We start from the raw sequence: 26,135 nt of genomic DNA, 5'->3' as shown, positions 1-26,135 counted from the left end.
TATATATATATATATATATATATATATATATATATATATATATGTGTGTGTGTGTGTGTGTGTGTGTGTGTGTGTGTGTGTGTGTGTTGTTTTTAAAAATAAATATATATATATATGAACACACATCCCGTAGTTGTGTGAGGCAGAGGGGCGGGGAGGGGGAGTCAGAGCTCACAACCATTAACGACCACCGACAACCGGGAACCCTCCTCCGGTAAGCATCACAGCGTCTAGTGACACACACACGCACACACACAGCCGGGGAAGATGGTCGCGGTGCAGACGTCCCCTAATTCGTCCCCATCGGCGGAGTGGATCTGCTGCCTGGATAAAAGGTGGGTGAAAGCACTACATGACCCAGTGCCACGCCGCGCGTCCCCACACAGCAACGATTGTGTCGTCTCTGCCCTCTTTCATTCATCCGCGTCAACGTGATTAATCGGAACCGGTGATCGCTGCGTGTGCAGTGTGTGACTGTGCAATAATAACGTGATACGCCTCATTTCGTGTTAGTATATTATCGCTGTCATTTCACTAAATAGACACCACTTGTCGCCCAGTTGTACAGACTGCAGTGCATAACAATACACACCGATTTTTTTTTTAATTCCTGTTTTTGTATCTCCGGTCAAAAAGGCGTTGGTGGCTTCGAGGTTCACTGTGGTGTCTCTGCACTGCATGGCTGATGATGAGACGCACATGGTTTATCTCTGCCTGCTCGAATCAAATAGCCATACATTTTTAAAATACAACTGTGGCGTGATTTGAATAAAATACTAGAGGCCAGCCAGCGCAGGCAGTGTGTTTTTTTTCCTCCTCCTCCCGTTTATCTCACAGTGCTGCATGAGGCTACGTTAGTCTGGGCTGACCGAACAGATTAGAATAACCGAACATCCAATTCACAGTTTGTCTATCAACAGCTCAACAATCCAAAAGCTAAAGCGATTAGAAAATCGTTTAGTCCATACTGTGCCTGCCCAATTAACAGTAAAGCTCCCTTACTGTGCTGAAAAAGCTCAGGGAAAGGGCTCGAATAAATAAACACGATGAAGAGCAGCACTACAGTAATTACTATAGATCATAGGCAGTGACATATATGACATGCACAGCACAGCTCACACACACACACACACACACACACACACACACACACACACACACACACACACACACACACACACACCTATCTGACACATCCTCACATTACCAATGGCAACCTGAAGCAACCATCTTGTCTCCTAATCCTCACCTGGAATAAAACTGAGTGGATAAATGCAACTATTAGTCACTGATAAGGGTATTGACAACACGACATTATACTTTTTAACCAGTTTAACCATTAATTAGTCCTTGGGTTATTTTGGCAAGTAATTGATTGGAATATAAATTGTCAGAAATTGGTGAGAAAGGCCTCGTAGCTTTCCAGAAGCCCAGTTGGCATCTTCAGATTTACAGTGTAAAAATCAATGAGTTGTTACCATAAAAGACACATTACCACCAATAGTCAACTCGAGATGCTGGGGCCTTTAAAATCTCTGAACATTCTTGCTTAAATATATTTTACAATCTGTAACAATTTAGAAATTGTTTAAGTTCCAGATTGCTTCAGTTTTAGTTGCACATATTTTGAACAATTTGCTCAAAGTAGCTTATGCTTTTGTAAAAATTCAAAGGGTTGTGTGATCTTTGCTGTGGTCTGGTGAGCAAATGGGGAATGTGATTGGTTGCAGAGTTACAGCCACTCCCTATTTAAGAGGGCTTCTCTTTGGCATAAGCCATTAGCTTGGTGGTCTAGCAAAGAAACACTGCAAATAAATTTGGTTTAAGTTTAACGATTGTGTTCTGTTTGCAGCTTTGATTGAGTGTCCTTCTCCTGCTCACATATCTCATAAAATAAATGTGCAAAATGTTGTTTTTTTCTGTTTAAGTCAGTGCTGAAAACATCTACCGAATTTAAGGCTAAAATAATTATGTTGGAAACTTAAAGTCACCAGTATGCAGTATTAGCTGGATGTTCATAAAGACTCTGCAGGATCTTACTGTAGAGCACTCAGTGCTTTTAAGCTATCCACCTCTTATTCAATCAATATCCAGGAGTGTGTGTATGTGTGTATGCGTGTTTGGGAGCTTTCATCTATGCTAACTGTTGATGTGAGCAAGTGAGGAGTGAGAGGCAGAGAGGGGAGGATGGTGAAAGAAAGACAGAGGTTAAGATACGACTGTCTGTAATATATCTGTCCGAAGACATTTATTGCCAGTGGCTGTGAAGTATGTGGGATAAGATCTTATTTGCTTTGTTTTCTGTTGACCCAGGAGTTAAATAGATGGTACACTCAACGTACACACAGCACCAAGCCAGATCCAAGTTTATATTTAATGCCTTTTTTATTGCAGGAAAATATTTTTGTCTAGCACTAGGGTGACATATCAAAGTAGTAAGTCTTAGCAAAAGCAATTCCTCATAGGTGAAAAGTATAAGTGTGCGTATTATGTAGGTTAATTTGCAAAACTTGATGAGTCATTTCTAACTCTAATTGGTCATTTGAATGCAAAGTGAGCAGGGTTTATGCTGCTCGGTGATTTAACACCATCTCTGGCTGTTAGTGGTGATGCAGATGAGTGTCAGAAGAGGTTCTTGTATACAATCACATAATCTGTGTTGCAGTAATGTATTAATCCACCAGGCGAATAAATCTGTTTGTTTTGAATCTGTGTGGCACTTTGACAGGCTGCCACAAATCAACCTCTGATTTATTTGTCTGTGAACAGTGAATTTTTCCAGATGGTTGTTTCAAGAAACAATCTGCATGACCTTCTGCTGTCTCTTGGTTTTTGTCTTCAGTGTGTCACGCCGGTCGATTTGTTAATCCTTTGTTTGTGTGTGTGAGTGTGTGTGTGTGTGTGTGTGTGTGTATTCGCACACGCCATAATTTGTGCTTGAAAGCTGAGATCTCTGCTGACACGAAGAGTGGGGGAGGGAGAGGGGAAGGCTGACAAAAGGAAGAGGTCGAGGGGAGACATGAAGGGACAGTGATAGAAGGTGAACAACTCTCAGGTCATATTCTTCTCTCACCAGCGGGGGAGGCAGATTCTTCCCGACAGGAAGCGAGTGAGCAAGCACAGGTTAGTGGACAAAAGGGAAAGGGCGAAGACTTAACCAGGGGATGATATGTGAATGGTGGTGTTTGTATTACCCATTCAACCCTGCAGAGTTCACCTCCCTGTCTCTCCCTGTCTGTCGTAGTGTGTGGGAGCCCACCTGTCTCAACCTTAACCCAGCCTACTCTGGGATATGACACCCTGTTGAAGCACCAAGGGCCAATACGCGAGATTTAGGTGGATGAGTCAGAGACCAAAAAAAAGAAAGAAAGAATGTGAGAGGGAAAAAAAGACCCACCTTTAAAAGCTCTGAGCTCGTGGCTGATATGGGAATAGAAGATAGGCTGTGCAACGCGGCCTTTGATCTGTTTTTATTGTGGCAAACCCTTCCAGGTACACGGTACAGGTACATTTCATTGCTTCGTGACACACGTGCTCGGCGTTTATTACCATACGTACCTACATGTGAGTAAAGTGGGAGTCACTCTTGCCTTTGAGCTTGCAGAGCAGACGTAAAGGGATAAATAGGGCGTTTGGTATGTGTAAGTGGTGGCACTAAATGCACCAGGAATCTGTGCTTCTAGTGAAAAGGAGAAAAATGGGTTGTATTTGTCCCTTTCAGTCTTGGCTATCATGTCCTAAAAACGGGCAAGTCTTGAAAGAGGAAGAAGAGAAAAGTAGATGGTGATTAGAGAAAGGTTTAGAAGAAGCAGACAGAAAGGAGCGAGGGCTGGGAGTGAGGGAAGAGGAAGGAGATGAAGCAGAAGAGGGGACTGAGAGGCTCTCATCTGTGAAGGAAGAGCCCACAGTGCATTAGCTATTCTGTATGAACACACACATATGTGCACACACAGACACTTACGCACACACGTGCAAAGATGAGTCACTATCAGGAAAAAAAGGGGAAAATAAGTGAATGAATGGTGCTAAGTGCAGTGTGTTACTCTGAGACATTTTGGCTTGGTATTTTTGCACCACCTCGTCTCAGAACAGACTGTTTAAGCTCGCAGATCAAACTTCTGTGTGTGTGCGTGCAGTCTCTTGTGTGTGTGCCTGCTTAGATGTCCAACAATGACTTAGTTGTGTGTGTGTGTGCTCAGATTTAAGCGCATTAGAAAAAGCAGCAGTACAAATGAGATCTTACATCAACAGCCTGTGGGGGGCCTGAGCTGAGCGAAACTGTGCCTGCAGCTCTTCACTGTTATCACTAAGACACCAGGCAGAACAATGACAGCGTGCTCTCGCACAAATATTCATAGATAATATTATAACAATAGAGCAGCCTTCTTACTTATAGGGCAATATCACTGCTTTCTCACGGTTTAGTCCATTGACTGATAATTGCAACTGTCTAACATGACTGCTAGTGAAAGCATACTGCAGGATTGATTGATTGATTTGCTATCGTTCAGGCTGAAATAGACCTGAATAACATAGATAATCCATCACGCTGAACAAGTTACATCATGCCAATTGTTTCTTGCATAACCCCTTATACACCTTTTTAATGCCTCGTGTGGGTTTAACGGTGGCTCTTCCTCTGCGCAGGCCTGCGGAGCGCTCGGGAGAGGACGTGGATATTATTCTGACCCGATTAAGAGAGGTCAAAGCCTTCCAGAGGTTCCCACCTCCGCTCCTACTGCAGATCTGTGCCTGTGCCTTTTATGAATGCCTGGAGAAAGGCATCACGTGTACGTACACGCACGCTCACAAACACACAATACTGACAGGAATGTAAAAAGATGTCTTTGATGCTGTCGAGTTTAGTCAGGCTCTAAAGGATTGGAGGAAATCATCATACAGTATATAATATACCTTTTTGTCTCCGAAGGAGAGAGCGCAGTAAGACTTAGGATGCACTGGAATGCAAAAATGTGCCTAACCTTCTTCAATGCCTGTTTTTAACTAATTTGTGCAATACTAATATTAATATTATTAATTGTTCCTTGTATTTGCTTTTACTTTTACTTATGTTGCCTCATCCTCTGTGATTTAGTTCAACTGTGTATCATTTTCCCTAGCTCTCTCCACTTCCCTGATACCACTATATAAGTATAAGTATACAATATACTTACAGGAGTAAGTATATACAGTGGTATCCTCCCAATACTCTGTTCCTCTTGCCCTATTGTTTCCTGGATCCAGTCTGTTTTATATGTTTTCCTTTTGGACTTCATGCTTTGTCTTTTTGATTTTTCTGCAAGCAGTGGATTTTAAATCAATCAGCCAATATGTGATTGAAGCACATCTTTAATTCAGTGGGTTTAACAAAAATATTGTGTCAGCTGTTTAGGAATTACAGACGTTTTTTATTCACAGTCCACCGTTTTCAGAGGCTTAAAATTAATTGGACAGTCCACCGAAAAGCAGTTTCATGGCCAAGTAGGGCCTGTTCATGTAATTTCATGACAAATTAAACAGACATAATATCTGGATTTGATTAAAAGTCTTGAATTTGCATTTTATAGCTTTTCACATTCATTTTAAATATGAAGCCCAAAGAGATGTCAGTGCCAGTGAGGGAGGCCATCATTAGGTTTATTTTGTTTTGCTTTCAGTTGTCAGAGTGATAGAAAAAACTTTAGGGGTAGCCGAAGTATTAATGTGGTGTATTCTTAAAAAGGAGGACTGCAACGACCAGCTCAGGATACCGAGAGGCCTAAAAGACCACAGAGGGCAATTAAAATGGATTATAATAGAAGTATTTCTATGGTTAAAGCCTCTGTTATACTTCCTGCGTCCATGAGTCTGAGAGAGTCCAAGGGATTTAGGTAAATTTCATCATCAGAAGATGAGCGCAAGGGTCCGTGTATGCATCCTGCCTGTCTTTTGTGACTGGGTCTCCAGCTGCCTGTGTCTGTATTCACAATGGATTATAATCAAGGCTTATGAAAAACAACTTCTAGCCAAGTCAAGGACACTCCTGAGGAATAGGTGTATCATCTAAAAAATGTTAGGGCATGGGTACATAAGGCTGACAGTGGAACTGGGTCACTATAGTGTTTATTGATGGTGAGACTGCTGATAGATGATAGAAGCAGCAGGATGACCTGTGAAGTGTACATGGCTGTACTCTCTGCTCAGATTTAGAAAAATGCTGCAAAACTGACCCGACAGTGCAAATAGATAATGAAACAAAGCATACTGCAGAAGCAACCCAAGAGTTTCTCAAGGCAAAGAAACTGGATATTCTTCACCGGCCAGGTTAGTCACATGATCTGAACACAACAGCGCATGCTTTACAGTTGCTGGAGACTTTTAAGTCATAGAGAGAGCCACAAACAAGCAGCAACAGAAGGTGGTTGCAGCAAAGACCTAAGCAGAGCATTGAAGGGAGGAAATACAGCATTTGGTGACATCCATGGATTGTAGACTTCCCACACAGTCACAAAGGATTTTCATCCAAGTGTTAAAAACAATCCTTGGGTTTAAAATCCTGTTAGTTTGTCCAATTAATTCTATATAAGTCTATGAAATTGGGGGATTATAAATAAAAATGTATTTTTACCATTAATGCAAATTAAAGCTGAGAGTCTGCACTTCAGTCACACCACGACTGATTGATTTAAGATTCACTGCAGTGACGTAGAGAAGCAAAACTGCAAAAATTGTGTCTTTGTCCAACAAATTCAGGATCTATATCCAATATACTACTTATAGTAGTGTAATTTAATGATCACAAAATCAAGACAATATTTAATGTAGCTACTTTAACACCAGCGTTTTGTCAGCGTTTTGCTTATTTGAACTCAAGTCAATATATTTTCAGTTAAAGATAAAAATATTTAAAACGCTTTCCTTTAAAGGTGCATTTATAACCTTTTCAAACACATTTCAGTTTATTGCAAATATATTTAGTATTAATTTATCATTGTATCAAAACCTTTTTGGCTGATGTCTCTTTCAGCAGTGATTGTGGTTTATCATCAGATGGCAGGGCATGTTTTTATGAGTGCTTTTGTCTTAGTGACGTTTTTCATCAGCTCTCAATGTGGTTTAATGTATTTTACTGCACGCAGTGTTTCGACAGGGAGACATTGGCACCAGCTGGTATGCAGTCCTTTCTGGCTCCCTGGATGTCAAAGTGTCAGAAACCGCTAACCACCAGGTGAGAGTCACATTGAGAAACATACATGAATAATGACTTGGATGCTTTTGGATTGGTAATGTTACTTTCATGGCTGATATTTCCTAGTGCTCTCATATATTTTCTATCAAACAAGATCCTTTTTAAGGGGCTTCTACTCTGTCCTGTATGTTTGAGAGCTGAATTTGTTTGACTCTTTAGCCTCCATTTGTGCCTCCCTTCCTAAATATACCAGAGCAAAACTGCCACTGAGAAATTTGGCTTCCCCCTTACTTTAAACCCTCGCTGTGAGAGCGTGGAAATAGAGTTATACTATACATGTAGTGGGGAAGAATGACACGTGGGAGGAGAAGGAGAGAGGATTTGCTTCGAAAGAAAGACGGCGATAAGAAGCTCCTCTATTGTGAGACGTCCTTTTCATGTATATAGCCCTAAAGTGAAATTGGTGGCCTACTTTCTGTGGCTATATTTGAAATGTCAGTTTGGACAGCTGAAAAGGTTGCTATAGCAAGCAGTGTATTTGTTTGAATCACTAAGCATTGAATATGCGTGCATTGCTTCCCTCTATCCTGCCCAATTATATACAGCACCGAGAGATGTTTGTCTTACAGTAAACAGCAGTTGCTCATATTTGGATTTATTTGCATTCATTTGCACATATTAATCCGTCTGCTTTCCATGTCTGTCCGAGTTCATTAAAATAACTTAATGCACATTGCTTGTAGCTACTGCTGTATAATTTCACTGCTTTGTAGCAGCATAGTGAATGCTGCTACAAAGCATGTTTGCTCAATAACAAATGCTCGTCTGTTATAGAAACACAGTGACTAAAAGTTGTCATGTCTGTGTGCAGGATGCAGTCACAATCTGCACGCTGGGGATTGGGACAGCCTTTGGGGAGTCGATCCTGGACAACACGCCGCGCCACGCTACCATTGTCAGCAGAGAGACCAGCGAGCTGCTCCGGATTGAACAGAGGGAGTTTAAGACTCTCTGGGAGGTGTGACATGAGATGAAACTTCATGATTCTGCATGAACTCCATTGTGGAAGGGCTTTGCTTTTGAGACTTTTATTGTAATCGTGCTTTTAACCACAAGAGGGCTGTCCACCATTACGGTGCCTTTTTGCACATCTATTAGTTGCACACCCTCGAGTAACTTGACAGTAATTTATTTAAAGTATACAGACAGTGAGAACAGTGAGAAAAATCTAAACACGATTAGTTAAATGATTCCTTTTTCATTTCTTTTAATTGGATTCACATTTCCTACTTGGAAAAATAAAGGTATTCTCAGATTTCCTTTAGCCTATAAGTTAATAACAAAATACTTTAATTCTGAGAAATATTAAAACAATGATTTTAAGGATATTTTAAATGCAATATAATGTTGTTAAGCTGCTGTAGAGAGGTTAATCTGTTTAAATAGGTACAATTTTTTAATGTATGTGCATAATAGTTTTGGTTTCTTAAACTAAAAAACTATAAAACTATGTAAAACTAACTATAAAGTCCCAAAAATGCCATTACATTTTCTGTTTAGGCAGGTTACACAGATTCCTGCAATAACAAAGCCGCAAACAAAAGGACGTACTGTAATTCAGTGATCTATATCTGCATGTCTGAAATACAGTTTTCTGCCTCCGATTAACTGTCACATTTCTCCAGTGAGGCAGCCATCAAAGCAAAAAGCCCAAGGACAATTCTTTTAAGAAACCAGAAGATGCTTACGAAGTTTTCAGAGTATGTTTTCCCTTAAAAAGTGATTTACGTAGCTTGTGTGGAGTTTGCATGCTCTCCTTGTGTACTGCATGGATTCTCTCCTGACATGCTGGCTTCCTACTACAGCACATTACATGCACAGGAGGTCGTGGGATGTGAATGTGAGTGTGGTTGTCTGTCTTTGTGTCTTGGTCCAGGGTGTTTCTCCTTCTTTTGCAAAGTGACAGCTGGGATAGGCTGTAGCCATAATACCATATACTGTATATTCAGTAACTAAATAATGAGTGGTAATGTAATAATATATACAATCTTATTTTACACTCTCATATAAGCTGAGTATTCATAAACATATTTAAACATGAAAAGATCATACACAAGAGGCTATACACTAGGCAAGCGAAATAATATTGATATTACTGTGCAAAAGTCTTGAGCCACCCCTTATTTATTTATTTATGCAAGAAGCCAGATTTTTTTCTAATTGTTAAATTGAGACTTTCTGAAGTTCTTTGAACGTTTTTTCTTTGGTTATTGGCTGCTTTTTTGTTTGTTTGTTTTAATTCACTCTCAGTCCAGTCCTTTTACTATTTCCATGTTTTTTTTTCTTTGTTTGTTAAGAATAAGAATCAAGTACATGAAGTATTAAAAAAGTAGCGAACTCAATGAATGAATCAGTGTTGTGTCAAAATACAACTTAGCAAAGAATCTATTTTAAATGCTATGTTTGGGCAAATAGCAAAAATTAGCATTAGCATTTTTGCACCAATAAAGTGACTCCCATGAGCTATTAGCTGAAATCTTGGTAGATCTTAGCCTGGTGGGAAATTTGTCCTTAAGAAATTTTGAGGAAACTGGACAAGTGGAGGACTAAAGAAGAAGTGGAAGGCTTAAACTATAGATATGTTATATTATAGGAAAGTCACGTCCTTAAGAACAAATATGTCAAAAACTTGGCGCAGGACCAGAGAGATGCTTCAGACCCTTCAGCTGAGATATCTGCAGCTTCATCAGAAATGATCTAAGAGAAGGAGAAGGTAAGTCAAGAAGTCATTCTTCAGGAAGGGAAACAGGAAAATTAAGCTGAAGTATGCCAACTTACAGAAGAACATGGTGGAGGCTCTGGCATTGTTTTGGGGCTGCATTTCAGCCAGTGGTGTTGGGATCTTGTCAGCACTCGTGGAATTATTAAAACTGAAAAGAATCATCAGATTTCAACGCAACAGCAATAGCAAGTAATAGATTTGGTAATACCAGATATTGACTTTCGATCTCATTATAGTACTGTGCAAAGGTTTTAGGCATGTGTGGGAAAAAAGCTATAAACAAAGAATGCTTTCAGAAATATGAATGATTGTTTATTGGCCCCAAATGTATTCTGCAGCAGAACGACGACCCCAAACAGACAGCCGAAGTCATTATCAAGTATCTTCGGCGTAAAGATGAACAAAAAGTACTGAAAGTGCTGGTTTGTTGTTGTTTGATGTGTGTGTGCGTGTGGCATTTTATTGTGTGACCCTCCTGCGTCAGCTTTGTGTGCTTTATAAATAAAATAAAAATATGATTTGATAACAAATGATGTAAAAGCTCACAGTCAGTTGCAAAAAGTTACTATATCGCACAACCTACTAGTATGAACACACACACAGCCTTGCCCCCAGAGATTTGGCTTTGTAGTAGATGCCTCTCCGTGGGCCTCCTTGTTGGAGTTACAAGCTCCATTCACTGTTTCTCTCTCAGAGAGGAAGTTGTGGCAGAGCTGGGCAGCACTTCACTGTAACCTCACAATGAAAGACTGTGTGGTCTGAGCTGCTGTTTGGGCTGACAGGTGGTTACTTTGTATGGCAGAATCCAGAGTCTTTCCGACCCAGCCTACGGTTCTCATCTCCATACAGCGATTGTGAGAAAACAGTAGTTTTTTTTTTGATGGTTCTTATTTTTAATGAAATTGCAGGTAATTGACAGTTTGGTTATAAAAAATAACTATTTTCTGTCTGGTGTTTTTTCTTTTTCAGTTTTTTGGGCTTTTAAATCAGATTTTAGGACAAACAATTTTATCGATCACATTGTTTTGATTTATCTGGTCTAAAAAAACAAAAAAGACTTTTCCCTGTGTGACCGTGGATGAATTGAAATTCAATTTACTCAAATGTGATTCCTCCATTTTGTGCTACAGGAACACATGAGACCCAGATAAGACAATAATTGGTTATTAAAGCGACGTGTGCCATCGTATTATTCAGCTCATAGAGTGTGTGTGCGTGTGTTTTTGACTAAGTGCACTCTGTCTCCCTCTCGACTGTCTATTTTAAGGACAGTGGACATAAAACAGAAAACATGGCCTGAGGCTGTTGTCTTTTGTTTGTTTTGTTTTTTTTCCTAATCTTATCTCCAAAATATGGCTCTCTGTGTTTTATGTGTGCGCCCGTGTGCAAGGACTAATTTGTGTGCGTGTGCTTGTGGTGGAGACTAAAAAGCTACAGGATGTGTTTGATGAAAGGATGAAAGAAAAAAGCACTGCTCCATAATTCTAGTAAAATTGAGATCAAAAAAGTGTTTGAATGGGAAATAGCCTACAGACATGTTTTTATATGTAACAATTACTGCTAATAATTAGCTGGTCTGGACTGTGGTTACTTCATTTCTCTTTTCTGATTTATTCCTGTGCCCCTTTTCACCTGCTCTACATTTCTAATGCCAGCTTCCCCTCTCTTCTGTTGGCCACGTTTCTTTTGTTAGCCTCCTTCCTTTCCTCCTCCTCTTCAACACTACTTCTGCCTTTCCCTTCTCTGACTACTAACCCCTTTTCCTACACTAGAGTAGCTCAGTAATACAGAGACTCGAATCACCCTGGTAACCTGTGAGAGAAAGTGGCTTGGTTCCTGGCGTGATCGCAGTGAGAGAGGGTGAGTGAGACGGAGGCAGACAGTGGGGCGACTGTGTGAGTGGAAGGGAGGAAGAGAGAGGGGAGAAAAAAAAGGAAGAGAGCAGCTTGTTTTGAGCAGGATGCTATCCGGTGGCGTGTGCGTGAGTTGTAAAGGAGCAGAGGGCAGCTCTCTGGGGTTTCAGTCCCTTCAGTATTAAGCAGCTGAGTGTGTTAACTCAGGTGAGTCGGACTCCTTGACTTTAACTGTGTCTAGTATGTAGTGTGCATAATCTTTGCTTGTATGTTTTTTTTTCTGTTGTTGTCTCTTTACAGAATGAAACTCCCTGGAATCACCTTTGTGCATTTTTTACTATTGACATGAAGTGTTTTAGCTTCACTAGCTTCTGGATCGAGTGTGTGCAGGAAAAACATGGATAGGGGAGCGTTTGTGTCTTTAGGTCAAACAGATGCTCTCTCTGTTTCTCTTCCAGTGTGTGTGTGTATTCCTGGCAGTTGTCAGAAAGCACGGGTTGCTTGATAATGACCTTGCAGAAGAGCAGTGGCACATTCAGACACAAAAGCTCTGGCTCTGTGTGTTTCATAGTCTTTGCTGCAGAAATGTACAACTGCAAGAACAGCATCTGCACACATCAAAGCAGTCTAACCCTTGTTTAAATGCTGTGTGTGTGTGTGTGTGTGTGTGTGTGTGTGTGTATTATATAATGTTGTTCTGCATGTAAATGATCTTGGTTGTACAAAGGGCTTTGTTTTGAGGGGCGCTTTTGTGTTCAAGCAACATTGTGTGCTTTAGAGAGAGAGAGAGAGATGGAACAGGAATGGGTTTTGATGTTTAAAAGATGTTGGTGCTTTATAGATGATACCCTGCTAGAGGTGTTTTCAAGACTGATGTGGCCTCTGATGTGTGTTGCTTTTTAGAAGTATCGTCAGAGCCTGGCTGCACTGTTGGCCCCTCCTTATGGAGCCATGGAGAGTGGATCCAACAATGACAGTGAGTAGATGCACAAGTGGACACACGGGAATAGAAAAAGACACTCTGGGTGTTGCTTAAATGTTTATTCAATGAACGTTTTTTACGCGTACAAACATATTGCAAGTAATAAATTGGAAATGTGCAGCAGATGCACAAAAAAAGATGGAGACTTCTGTATGATGACTAAAAACAGGAAACAGGTCTTTTCCTTCCCAGCCTGTTAAAAGGATGGATGAGTCTATATTGTGTATATGTAAATATAAAATTGTTATGTTTCTTTTTTCAAGTTGATATGCAGTGCTTTTTTGCTTTTATTAATCTTTTTTTTTCTCCTCAGGACTCACAGACAAAGACAACATGAATTCAGACTCTGCAAACAAAGCTCACAACAAGGTAAATGTTTCCTCCTGATTACATTTTCAACCTAAATGAAGTTCTTAGATTAGTTTACTGTAACTAAAAAAATGAGAAACAGACCCAGCCTTAAGTTACAGAAAGCATGACTTAACAAAACTCTAGACCATCACAACCTGACTAAAAAAACCCACTTTTGTTACTGCTTGTCAAAATATCTCTAAGCAGAAGTTTCTAGACAAATTTAGAACTGTGCAAAAATCAGCTGAGCAGTAGTTGTGTATTTTTTAATGTTTGAAGCAATGCTATTAATGTATTTTGAACTTTTCCAGGTTAAAACCTTTATACATTTTTTTCCACTTTCCCAGTTTTCGAGCCACTGTTTGCAACTTGAAGGGTAGATACATAAAAACCTGATAGTGATCATAATTGAAATTAAAAAGATGCAGTTAATTTTAATACGTAAGTAAAATAAGTAAAAATAAGTAATCATTACATCAGCTCAATGTTTTGTTTTTGTTAACATCCGAAACTGAAAGTAACTTGAATATTTCTTGGAAACATGTGGTAAACCGGGCCACGGGGGTCATAAAATCAAGCTGTTTTTAACGCTGCATACTTTCATGTTTGTGAATGAACCAGAGTGCCAGAATGAATTTTGGAAGTGCGTGTATTTTCTGAGGAGAGACCGATGATGACTCACAGCTGTGATGCTCTGTAGTTATGCTAATGTTAGATAATGCATGCACACAGAAGAAAGATCCCATCTGCCCAATTAAAATGCCTTCCTTTGTTGTTTTCAGAAGCAGATGTGTGTGTGTACACACATCTGTCATTTTCCCTGCTGTCTATGCAGGTGCGGCCTATAAAGGATGTGTCTGCTTGTATGTGCTGTGTGTTTTGATACAGTTTTACTGTTTGACTGATCCATAGTATACGTGAGCAGCATTCAGAATCTGCCCATGTACACATTCACATATCGCTGTAAGAACAAAATTGTGAATTATTTGGAATTTTTTGCGTTGATTAAACATAAAACCTGAGCTGATCTTTGTCTAAATCATGATTATAGACACGCAATATAAGCAAACTGATGTCAGACATTTTTTGCACACACAACAAGGCTACTGAATTCTAAGTGCTGCTTGTTCTGTGCTACTCAAAATCACATTCTTAATTAATGAGATTTTAACTGTGAAGCATGGCGGAGGGAGCATCGTGTTAGAGCCTAATTTGCCAGCTGAACGCTTGGTCGGCTTGCTGTCATTGAGGGGAACAAGAAGGAATTAAAAATTTTATTATTAAAAGTTTTACACGAGAATGTGAGGGCGGTAGGCCATGACATGACACTACAATGTGCAGTCAACCATTTTTAAATTTCTTTTATTTAGAAAAAAGAACATTGTACTCATAAATATATTTGATCAGTGTGTGATCATGTCCAAAAAACAGATGCATTGTCAGAAAGTTAGAATTAAATCATTAAAAATACATAAAGGTGGGCAATGGTTTGTGGAAGCCGCGATGCTGCCCAGCTATCCTGAATACAGTGGCCAAGATGGACATCGCCATCCTGAATAATTGCATTTTATACATATGTAGCACACCAAAGGTAGAGGAAAAGAGAAGTCGTAGGCGTTGTGTCATAGAGTTGTGTATGATTATGTATTTAAATAGGGGTAAGAGGGAGGGGTAAGAAACCAGAAGTCAGTTAACAGAAATCTATTGACATCTATTGCTGATATTTTAAACTTTCTAACTTTAAGGTTGAGTATTACAACAATACAGTGTACCAAAATACAAAGGTAAGTCAACATCAGAGTGCTTTAACAAGAGGAGAATTTATCTTCTGGAATACCCGTGTTCTGATCTTAAGCAAACTGAGATTTTGTGGCTGTTTAACCAAAATGTCCCATAAATATCGATGAGCAAGAGCAGTTTTATGGGCGCGAGGCTCCAAAATGACTCTTCATCACCGTGCAGAAGCTACAGGAAACATCGGACGGTTATTGTTGCTGCTAAACAAGTTACTAAATTCATTTCATTTCCTGGCTTGCACTGTGAGTGAGTACTCAGTGTATCCAATAAAGAAACAACTGTGGATTCTTACTTGACTCAGATTGCGATCGGACCACAATCCTGGATAAATAATGGTTCCCAAACTTCTTCTTGCCAACACACACCACTTAAAGCTTGACCAACAAAATTAACAATCAACATGATGGATTCTATCGCAGCCTATTTTACAAAAAAAATCTCAATCTAGTCAGTCAGAGATTTAGATGGACTAGATGAAGTCACCTAAGCCGACGTCCCTGTGTTCTGCAGATCCCCTCAGAGAAGCTGCAGAGAGCTGGAAAGGTTCTCCGCAACGCCATCCTGTCCAGAGCCCCTCACATGATTCGAGACAGGAAGTATCACCTGAAGACATACAGGTATGTGGGTCTGCAGTTCTGTTTGTATTTCTGTAAAATTATGTGATGCAAGTGCTTGGGGAAGCTTTCTGTGGATGTGGTGTTGATTTACAGAAAATAACATTAAGTATTTTTAAACCTCCCCACAGTAAATATACAGTAAACAGTGTGTTTACATGTGTATTGCAGACAGTGCTGTGTAGGCACAGAGCTGGTGGACTGGCTGGTGCTGCAGAGCGCCTGTGTGCTCACTCGCTCCCATGCTGTCGGGATGTGGCAGGCACTACTAGAAGAAGGGGTGCTAAATCATGGTAAGTCTGATGTTTCTCATCATGCATATCTTTGGGTTCATTTCTTCCCGTGAGTCATCTTAACATACTAAGTCAATTCCCAAACCTCAAAGCAGCTGAAAAGCTGGGAGATGTTATTCACACTCCACGCGTAACTTATCATTTAGAGCGTAAATTAGAATAAAGTGTTATTGAAACTTTGAATTGCAAATTAGTTTTAGACCAGAGCCAGTGTGTCTCCATTTGGCTCTGCGCTGGATTGTGAGTTTTGAATCTAAACATCAATCATCAGGAAGGGTTTCTCTTTGAATGCTAGAGTAAGAATTAATGAGTTTCCAACCATGAATATAACATATAAATTGAATCCAATCTCAAAGTCCTTCACTTCAAAGAACATGGCTGAAATGCTCTGAGATGAGAAAACAGTTCATCTGCATGCACGCTCGTTTATACTGATGCTTTGACGGTGTGTGCTTCTCTGCTCTCCAGTGGACCAGGAGCTCGGTTTCTATGACAAATACCTCTTCTACCGTTTTCTTGACGATGAGGAGGAGGACACACCGTTACCTAGTGAGGAGGAGAAGAGGGAAAGTGAGGAAGAGCTGCCGGAGACCATCCTCTTTCTTGCCCAGATTGGGCCCGATGCACTGCTGCGCATGATCCTCAGGAAATCGTCAGTATTGTTATTTACTCTTGAAATACAGATTCAAAATACATTAAAAGCAACAATATCTGGCAATATATTGTTGCTTTTTATCCAATAATTAACATTCCCCTCCGATACCAGAGTGCTGAAGTGTTCGCTAATTGAACCCAGTCATATCCAGTCATACCAACATCCTTCATATAAAGCATGTGAAAGAATAGGCAGAGATCATCTGTCATGAGCAACTTTATTGATGTGCATGCATGAAGTGTTTATGGTGACTGCATTGTGACTCGCTCCTTTGTGTCTGCAGGCCTGGTCAGAGAACAGGCGATGACCTAGAGATCATCTATGATGAGCTGCTTCACATCAAGGCCTTAGCTCACCTCTCCAACACTGTGAGTTAGCTGGTGTGCCACTCTTTTACATACATACAAGATGCCAAGAACATTGTTAATGCATCAGAACCCCACATCACGATCTTTTTATGTTTAAAAATGGAAGAAGAAGAAGCTGTTATACTATTTATCTTGACAGTGTGGTGCTCAGTCTGTCCTGTGCTCGCAGGAGTTTTCCATGCGCAGAAGTAATTAAATGTGTACTGGCTCCAGAAGTACTTTTGTTGTTCTTTTTTTTCATTTATGCAATCACATTACTGCCACGTGGAAATGTGTATTATACCATTAATAGGTCTGTAATAACTACAGAGATTATGAAGGTGTATTTTTATTTGGTGACAGTAAATTTACCTACTTTCAGGTCACTTTTTATAACCTTTAAAAACCTTGATCTGGGCATCTTCTTGTTTAGTTTCCGTGTTTGTCTGCAGGGCAGCAAAATCCAAGAGTTTTGAAGCAGTTTGTTTTGGTTTGCAGGTGAAGAGGGAGCTGGCGAGTGTGGTGATCTTTGAGTCACATGCAAAAGCTGGAACTGTGTGTGAGTCTTCTTCTGTCACAGAATACATTTTTCCTTCTGTAAAAAGGTCTTTCAGCCTGTCAGACAGTGCTGGTCCCCTGTGAGGACAAGTTGAGGCAATTGAACTGAACCATCCATTTTAAAAAGGGGATCTAAGATTACTCCAGACAAAGTATTTATAGAACAGCGCAAAAAAAAAGTTGCATAGATCAGTTTTTAAATTTCCATTAGTGCTATTGATTGCAGTGCAGTCTTAATGTGTATCTATCTTTTAGCAGCTGGAGCATGCTTATAGAAACAGCCATCAGTGGATTACTCAGTAACACTTTATAATTCGGCCTGTGACTAATTGTCCTGTAATTAAATGGAATTTCGATGCATTTTATTTGAAATCACAATATAATTAAATTTACTTACATATACGTAAAGGTAGGTTTACTAGAATAAGAAGGTGAGAAATAAATATACTGTAATTAAATTTAAGTAATGTATAAGTAACTTTATGAAGTGCATAAGTAGTTGTTCTTAAATTGTGTTAATATTACTTACAGTAATTTACAGCTATCTTGCTGTTTTGTTCTGCGGTGTTAATAAGGTACTGCTCGACAGCTTGCATATATAGAGAAGACAGAGATTTTTTTCTTTTCTTTTTACTGTGAATAAAGAGTCAGTGATAATGTGGTGCTTGCAGCCAATTTTAAACTGAAACTAAATATAACCTACTCCTGACCAGGTTATGTGTTCAGCAGATGTTACCACGGTGATCTAACCACATAAAAAGAAAGCTACCTTCATGATAGCTAACCCATTAGCCTCACCCTTTGCTACACCCGTGTAGAGAAAATTATATATTCTAAGGGACGTCTAGATTTAACAATTGTGTTTGTGACTTGAGTTCTGACTCTAAGAGGAGAAACATGCCTCACAATTTGAAAAACTTCAGGTGTACAGAATGTGTGTGCGAGGACTAATATGTGTTTGTTTTCATTACCTTTCAGTGTTTAACCAAGGAGAAGAAGGCACATCATGGTACATCATCCTGAAGGGCTCCGTTAATGTGGTTATCTATGGAAAGGTGTGTGGGTGCGCTTGAAAGGCTTCCATCCATCTACCTGCTTATGTTCTTTAGTTTGATACTTTAATGTTGTTCTAGTTTTCTGCTTCATTTGATGATATTCAGTCTGAATGTAATGGAGCAAAATATGTAGCTCATCAGATCTGCAAAGAGCCGAGCCGTTTTGTGCTCCCTGTAGGGCCGGGAAACACCAGCAGTGAGTTTGGCAAACTGTGCATAGCTCATCGTGACTCATCACTGTGATTAACTGGCTTAGGGGATTGTACTCATATCCCACACAACCAGTGTACAGGCAAATATGCTGCACGCGGATTGATCACGCATGTACAGAAATGCAAAGATGATTCAGAAAGTTACTCGTCCTTCCTGGTATTTTTCTTCAGATCTTAAGCTTGTAAACTGAACATGTGTCTGAGAAAGTTGTGTGTTCATCTGTGTGTGTCAGGGTGTGGTGTGCACACTTCACGAGGGTGATGACTTTGGAAAGTTGGCCCTGGTTACAGATTCGCCTCGGGCTGCATCCATCGTCCTGAGAGAGGACAACTGTCACTTCCTGCGTGTGGATAAGGAAGACTTCAACAGGATACTCAGGGTAGGCAGACAGTTATCCCTGATCTGATCGAAGATCTGTGAAGAAAAAATGGTGGAAACATTTAGTTATTAAAGCCAGCATCTGCTTTCCTCCTTCCCAATGACTATGAATAAAGAACTGATGCAAGGCAGTGGTACACATGTGTATTTATTTCACATAGCAACCTTTTGTTGAAAAATGTGTCTGTATTATCACGATCTGAAAATAGGGAAAATATGCATCAACCTCTGAAGCTGTGTAAAGCAATAATGTCTCATAATGCTTTAATCGCTCATGACGCCGCCGCCCCTGTGATGTTTGTCTCCCTCCTCTGGCAGATGAATGGTACTGCACTCATTTTGAACTATTCTATTCCGCAGGATGTGGAAGCTAACACGGTGCGTTTGAAAGAGCACGATCACCCTGTGCTGGTGTTAGAAAAGAGTCCTCGAGCCTCCACACTGGGAAACATAAAGTATGTGTTTGGGTGTATACACACTGTACCTAAAAGTACTTTAAAACTGTGTTTGCAGTATATGTGTATTTCTCTCTATTTTATTAAAAATGTTTGGGTTTTTTATGTGATCCTTGGTGACCTTGGCAGGTACACTGTGATATCAGGAACTCCAGAGAAGATTCTTGAGCACTTCTTGGAGACGATGAGGATGGACATACATCACAGTGACCCAGGTAGCAGAGCTGAATCATCAGATTAATTTGGGATTGTATGCTGTCAGGATAGTATATTGCAGGATACTCATAAACTATAGCATAAATTATGAATTATTGAAGAGTGTCTTTTATTAAAAAATGTTACTAATGTGAACTTTTAAACAAGAAATTGATAATTCAGTATTTTCTTTACTATAAAACACGATATTAAATAGGATATTTTGCTGTGGTTTGAAAAGGTTTGCTGCTAAAAACAGCATTAAAACAAGTTTCAGGGGTTTACATGAGTCAGGGTTAGACTCTGGATTAGTACTATCTACTGACAGGATGAATGCATTAAAAATTAAATATCTGCTCGTTTCTTGCTACTGACTCTGCTTCTTCCCGTGTGCCAGACCCAGCAGTGGATGATTTTGTCCTCATGCACTGTGTCTTCATGCCCAACAGCCAGCTGTGCCCTCTGCTCCTGTCACAATATCCTTTTTGTCTTTAAATTCTTTATTTCCTTCCTGCTGTATCTAAACTGTGCGTGTGAAAAAAATAAATATAAACAGGTCTCATGTTGGGTGCATAACCCTGGTTTTCTTCACGGTTTGCTGCGTAATGTAACAACACTTCCGGCGCCATTTTTAGATTGTGAAACATCAGTTTCTGCTTGTGGAAGTGCTGAAGCAGCAGTTGAGCAGCTGTTCCCTTCACACCTTAGTAACAAGTTGTAATCCCAGTTGCACAGGTATTTCTTCCCTAAGTTGTTGTAATGTAAGTTTAGCACTGTGCAGTTAACGCAATACATCCCATGCTTTATTCATTTTTTTTAACATAATGAATGATCTCAAAACTCACTTTATTTTAACTAAAGCTGCTTGAAAGGTACATTTTTAATTGAGGATAAATGGAGACATAGATGTAGGTATGCATATACCTGTGTTTATTTACTTTAATGGTTCAACGCTTTTCTATTTACCTTTAACCGTGTGCGCACGTACCATGTGACATCGCCGCCTGGCTCTGAACAGGAGAGGTTGGAGTATGCACTCAACAGTAAAAGGAGAGCCCTGATTATGACCCTGCGCTGGGCAAACGCACATACCTACCTGCTACAAGAGGAACCTGCTGCGATCTTTTTCCTGGAGGTGAGCACATTGAGCCTTTCAAATGTAGGAAATCACACAGATCCTCTGCATAGTCTGAGCGGTTCTTCCTCTCTGTCTCCGTAGGAGTTGTATGGAAGTCTATCCAATGACTCCCGGATGCTGAGAGCTTTGAAAGATTTGGTACCTGACCTGGAGAAAGTCGTCAAATTGCAGTATGTTTCTGTGGGCTGAACATTTATTGTCATTGCTTTATGCACACGACAAATTCATTGTATCACTTTAAATTTTTTTCTTTAGCTCCGAAGAGGCCAAAGCAACAAAAAAGGTACATCTGTTATATAACTTTCGATACAATTTTACAGTCCACTTCACATGTCGGCTTCATCCGTAGTTATCTGGATGCTGTCATATAATTTATTCAACAGAAGACCCTAATACGACAGTTCAGCAACGGAGAGGAAAGGCTGCAGAAGAAACAGCCAATTAGAAATCAAGATGACAGTAAGTTCTGTGCATTTGTGTGATTTATGTATTTTTTTTCTTACTCATATTGAACCTGAAGGAAAAAGACGTTTTGACAGCAGTTTGCCAAGTTGCCTTGGAATGTGCTATTTAAAGTGGATTTTCCCATTTTCATAAGCCAGATTAGATAAGAATATTCCCTTACCCTGCCTGTCATCCTGCCACTTGTGTTTGCACAAAAGGTGTGACAAAATCTTACGGATAGGTTGGCAGCATAGATCCACAACACGATTATTTAACTGTCATTCATGTGTGTGACAGCTGGCTGAGGCAGACAAAGACCCCAGTCATCACTCTAACAGAGATCCAAGAGCTAACTTTTAAAAAAATATATAAACTTTTGATTTGATTGAAATGAGCCAGCTTTCATATTTGAATAATTCAGTCTGTGACTACAAAAAGGCAAAACCTTCAGTGAGCTTTGTGAGCTTCCTGCTTCTTCATCTTGGAAGCAGCTCTTTGTCATCACAGATTAGGAGCTGTCACATACCATATCACTGTATTAATTTCACGTGTGCGTGTGCAGTCCTATTGAAGGTGTACTGCAGTGATCACACCTACACTACAATCAGGATTCCCGTGGCGGCGACGGGACGAGAAGTGATCAGTGCCGTGACGGACAAGCTCGGCACTACCGATGAGCTCCTGCTGGTCCACCTCAGCTCTGCGGGTGGTAAGAAAACAGATCATCTTAAACGTGGAGAGGCGTTAGCTTGCAGCATCGTCTACTCGTAGATTATCACTTTGGTGTATCTTTTTAATAATTTGATGGTGTCTTATGTGGCTGTGAAAGCGAATCTGTCCCAATTTTTGTTACAGAAAAACAAATCTTGAAGCCAAATGATGTATCGGTGTTTTCTACTTTGAGCATCAATGGGAGATTATTTGCCTGTCCTCGAGAGCAGCTCAACAGTCTAGTAAGAGAGTAATGTTATGAACTATGCTGTTATTAAACTGCATTATCACCTTGAATTAAATCTTTTTGCAAATATATATAGAGGATACAAGAAATGCACTTAGTACTTAGTAAAAAGTGGCCTCGAAGCAAGAAGATATTAGTTTTATATGCTGATGGAAAACAATGAAACTGTGTTGGTTTTTGTTTTTGTGCGCTTCAAGACTCCTCTTCCAGACCAGGAAGGGCCCACTGCAGGCTCCATGTCAACTTTTGAGCTGATGAGCTCCAAGGACTTGGCTTATCAAATGACGATGTTTGACTGGGAGCTCTTCAGCTGTGTTCATGAGGTATCCTGCTCACCTTTGTGTACATTAAGTGGTGCAAAGACTTTTGTTTTATAGTCAGAGTCAATTCATTTTCAGCAGTTTTGCTTTTTCACAGACTGTTGTTAAACCGGCAGGATCGCTCACGTCTCAACCTGCTCTTCATCTTGTTTCCCCTGTCTTCTTCCACAGCATGAGCTGCTCTACCACACGTTTGGCTGCCAAAGTTTTAAACGAACCACAGCTAATCTAGACTTGTTTCTGAGGAGGTTCAACCAGGTCCAGCTGTGGGTCGTCACTGAAGTCTGCCTCTGCGGACAGCTCAGCAAGAGAGTCCAGCTCCTCAAGAAGTTCATCAAGATAGCAGCACAGTGAGTAGGATGTGACCGTTAATGGGACGCACATCACTAAGTGAAGTGTTTCTAGCTAACAGTAGAGGAAGCTGAGCTGGATATTGTTGGTTTTCACTTTGGTTTCTGCTTGTGTGCGTCTGTCTGCAGCTGTCGAGAATTTAAGAACCTCAATTCATTCTTTGCCATCATCATGGGGATGAGCAACCCTGCTGTGAGCAGACTGAGCCAGACGTGGGAGGTAAACTTTATTGAAAAACTGAATAATCCGCGAACAGTTATGCTGTGAACCAGATCTGCATGCTGCTGTGGCTTAAATCCTCGATTCACTGAGATGCCATCTGCTTTTCCTGACAGAAACTTCCCACCAAGTTTAAGAAGTTCTATGCTGAGTTTGAGAACATGATGGTGAGCTTCAGTTTCAGGTCTATTGAAATTCATTGTGCATAAACTTTTAGCTGTATTCAACCTTCTTCTGGAAATATTTGTTTTCTTTGTAAATGTCTCTGGTTTGCAGTGATGAGTATTACAAACAAAATTAGGTTCAAACCTGTTGTCTTGGTGACAGATCCACAAAATAATGAAGGGAAAAACAATTGCTTGGCTACTCACTCACCAGCCCCTTCATTAGATAAACCTTACTAATACCAGGTTGGACAACCTTTTGCCTTCAGAAAGGCTTTCATTCTTTTTGCCACAGATTCAACAAGATGCTAAAAACATTCCTCAGAGATTTTGGTCCATATTGATATGACAGAAACACACAGAAGATTTGTACCCTTCACATCCATGATGTGAATCTCCCCATCCACCACATCCCAAAGGTGCTCCATTGCACTGAGATCTGGGGAATCTGGAAATCATTTTTCCAGTTTCATCATTTGAGCTTTCTGATGTGATTTGGTATCCCTGCTGGAAGCAGTCGTCCCTTTAAGTGGTCATAAAAGGATATACATCGTCAGAAACAGTATTCATGTATGCTGTGACATTTAAATGATGCTCAGTTGGTGTTAAGGAGCCCAAAGTAAATATCCTGCACACCTTACATCACCACCAACAGCCCAAACCGCTGATATAAAGTAGGAAGGATTCACGATTTGACTAGCATCCTAGAAGTCCTAGAAGGAAGTTTGTGCAGTTTGTGAAATACTCAGATGAGCCTGTATGGCACCATCAACTATACTACTGTATCACTTAAATAACCCTTCTTCCTCATTCTGATTCTTGGTTTCAATTTCAGCAAGTTGTCTTGACCATGTTATCATGCCTAAATGCATGAAGTTGCTGCCATGTGATTGACCAATCAGATATTTGCTTCAATGGGCAGTTAAAAGGCATACCTAATAAGTGGCTGGTGACATAACAGTATGTGTTTTAAAGAAAAAAACTTGACCTATAAATGTATCTAACACCAGAAACTTGTTTGGCAATAGGACCCATCAAGGAACCACCGGTCCTACCGACTTACTGTTACCAAACTGGAACCACCGATTATCCCCTTTGTGCCACTTCTTCTAAAAGGTATGACTCAGTACAGGGCTTTACAGGGCTTTAGGAAGTACTTGAAGATGGACGATTTGGGTTGTGCTTCATTTTAACCTATTTCTTTACAGATATGACATTTACGCATGAGGGCAACAAGACATTCATTGACAACATGGTCAATTTTGAGAAAATGGTGAGTTCCTTTTCACAGAAAGACGAGAGAGCATGTTTTATGCATGCAGTTTTCTCAGTGCCGTGTTGTTCTTTATTCATGTTTGCACAGTATCTAAAGCCGTTTCCTGTTTGTTCCATCAGCGTATTATAGCAAACACAATTCGACAAGTGAGACACTGTAGAAGCCAGCCATTCAGTAAGTCTGCTTATTATTCATGAGCACACTTTTGTCCTCTAATCTGTTGGCCTTGCAGACAGACTGTAAACAATCTTTCCCGTCAATTTTTTTTGTCTGCTTTATCTCTGCCTAATGTTAGATCCTGACATTTGCCAGCCGAACAAGAATCAAGCGGAGGTCCGGGGTTACGTTAGGAAGCTCTGCGTGATTGACAACCAGAGGGCGCTGACGCAGCTCTCCTACCGGCTGGAGCCTCGGCGGACATGAGCTCCAGATCCTCCACCACGACGCCTTCTCTGTGATGTTAGCATAAAAAAAATAAATCAACACAACAGTAGCAAATCGCAGCATTCAGTGACTTTAGTGTTATTATGGACTATTAAGGACTGTGCCGTGAAAAGCCTCTTCTCCCTGAACAAACAGAAGCCGTTCAGCTGCTCTCTTGTCGCTGTGTCTCAGTCAACAGGCTGAGGGTTCATATCGTACTAATTATTACTGTTTGGGACCTGTTAGATAGAACTGTAATGTATAGAACTTGAATCAATATCCTGCATGACTGAAATTCGTAGACCTTGTGTTCTATACAGTGGATTTCTATCAGAGTGTCCTGTAATGTCGTGCTACCCCAAATGAGCCCTAGTTTACAATAAAGTACTGTACCTGCCTGTAGAGCAAATCGTTCTATCCTGATGATCCCACTCATAGACGCAAAACAGGAAACCCCACAAACTGTAGTGATCGAGACTCTTCGTTTACCCTGGTCAATATTAAATCTCTTACTTTATAATCTAAATAAGTCTATAAGGACTTTTGAAAATCTGTAGGATTTGATGTCCTTTAGGTAAATATCAGTGTCCATTAATTAGTTAGACACTTTAAACCTACTTAACAGAGTATTAGTCGGATTAAATCCTTAATGGTATTACCGGCAGTGTTCAAATGGGGCACTGTAGTATTTATTGTGAGTTTTATTTGGAATTAGGGTGCAGCCAAGCGTATAAACCATCCCGGATATGTTCTGCTGTCAGTTGCAATGTCTTAGATTTGGACCGACTGCAGCTACAGAGTCTAACTTACACTTTGAGGGGAAAATCTTGTCATCTCTACCAGTTGTGTTCAATCCATGTAATTTTATTTTTGTATATGTGCGTGTAGATTTTGAGTGCGTTCTTTACAAGTGTCATTAATTTTGCTTTGATCTCAGGAGCTTTTGCTGTGCTGGTGTGTGTTGAGAACTGCAGCGAGGCTGCCTTTTCCCAAAGCAGCCTCTAACTGTACTCTGTGTAGTCTGCCTTGTAAATAAAAATAGCTAATTTAACAGTTCTAATGGTTTGGTAACCTTCTTGAGACTGTGATATTTCAGTGCGTGTGGTGGAGCTGAAGGGATGACGTTGTTGGAAAATCTGTCGTGCA

At 40.2% G+C, this 26,135-nt stretch overlaps 1 protein-coding gene across 2 annotated transcripts; it reads left to right on the top strand.

Moving 5' to 3' along the window:
* The first annotated feature begins 132 nt into the window (after positions 1–132).
* LOC146497929 (rap guanine nucleotide exchange factor 4-like) lies at positions 133–26,049 on the top strand. Of its 2 annotated transcripts, XM_085140430.1 has the most exons (30): positions 133–335; positions 4,648–4,790; positions 7,119–7,207; positions 8,040–8,186; positions 12,707–12,779; positions 13,099–13,154; positions 15,444–15,550; positions 15,719–15,840; positions 16,309–16,492; positions 16,779–16,863; positions 17,341–17,401; positions 18,379–18,455; positions 18,901–19,047; positions 19,407–19,501; positions 19,631–19,716; positions 20,094–20,172; positions 20,681–20,831; positions 20,916–21,004; positions 21,090–21,117; positions 21,218–21,293; positions 21,841–21,987; positions 22,134–22,231; positions 22,434–22,559; positions 22,728–22,906; positions 23,036–23,126; positions 23,243–23,293; positions 24,319–24,406; positions 24,499–24,563; positions 24,686–24,740; positions 24,862–26,049. In XM_085140430.1, the coding sequence occupies exons 1-30, from the start codon at positions 268–270 to the stop codon at positions 24,987–24,989; spliced, it is 2,991 nt and encodes a 996-aa protein (XP_084996556.1). In that variant the 5' UTR covers positions 133–267; the 3' UTR covers positions 24,990–26,049. The 2 variants fall into 2 exon arrangements, with proteins under 2 accessions (XP_084996556.1, XP_084996557.1); XM_085140431.1 differs by lacking the exons at positions 133–335; positions 4,648–4,790; positions 7,119–7,207; positions 8,040–8,186 and adding an exon at positions 8,188–12,010.
* Positions 26,050–26,135: the final 86 nt, after the last annotated feature.

The sequence above is a fragment of the Neolamprologus multifasciatus genome, chromosome 18 (genome assembly GCF_963576455.1).
Source record: "Neolamprologus multifasciatus chromosome 18, fNeoMul1.2, whole genome shotgun sequence".
Lineage (NCBI taxonomy): Eukaryota > Metazoa > Chordata > Actinopteri > Cichliformes > Cichlidae > Neolamprologus > Neolamprologus multifasciatus.
The sequence above is the reverse complement of the archived record's forward strand: the minus strand, read 5'-3'. Positions and strand labels throughout refer to the sequence as shown.

Coding starts and splice junctions, on each gene's coding strand:
- LOC146497929 (XM_085140430.1), top strand. CDS start 268: ATGGTCGCGGTGCAGACGTCCCCTAATTCGTCCCCATCGGCGGAGTGG. Junction 4,791..7,118: donor CCTGGAGAAAGGCATCACGT/GTACGTACACGC, acceptor TACTGCACGCAG/TGTTTCGACAGGGAGACATT. Junction 22,232..22,433: donor GAGAGCAGCTCAACAGTCTA/GTAAGAGAGTAA, acceptor GTGCGCTTCAAG/ACTCCTCTTCCAGACCAGGA.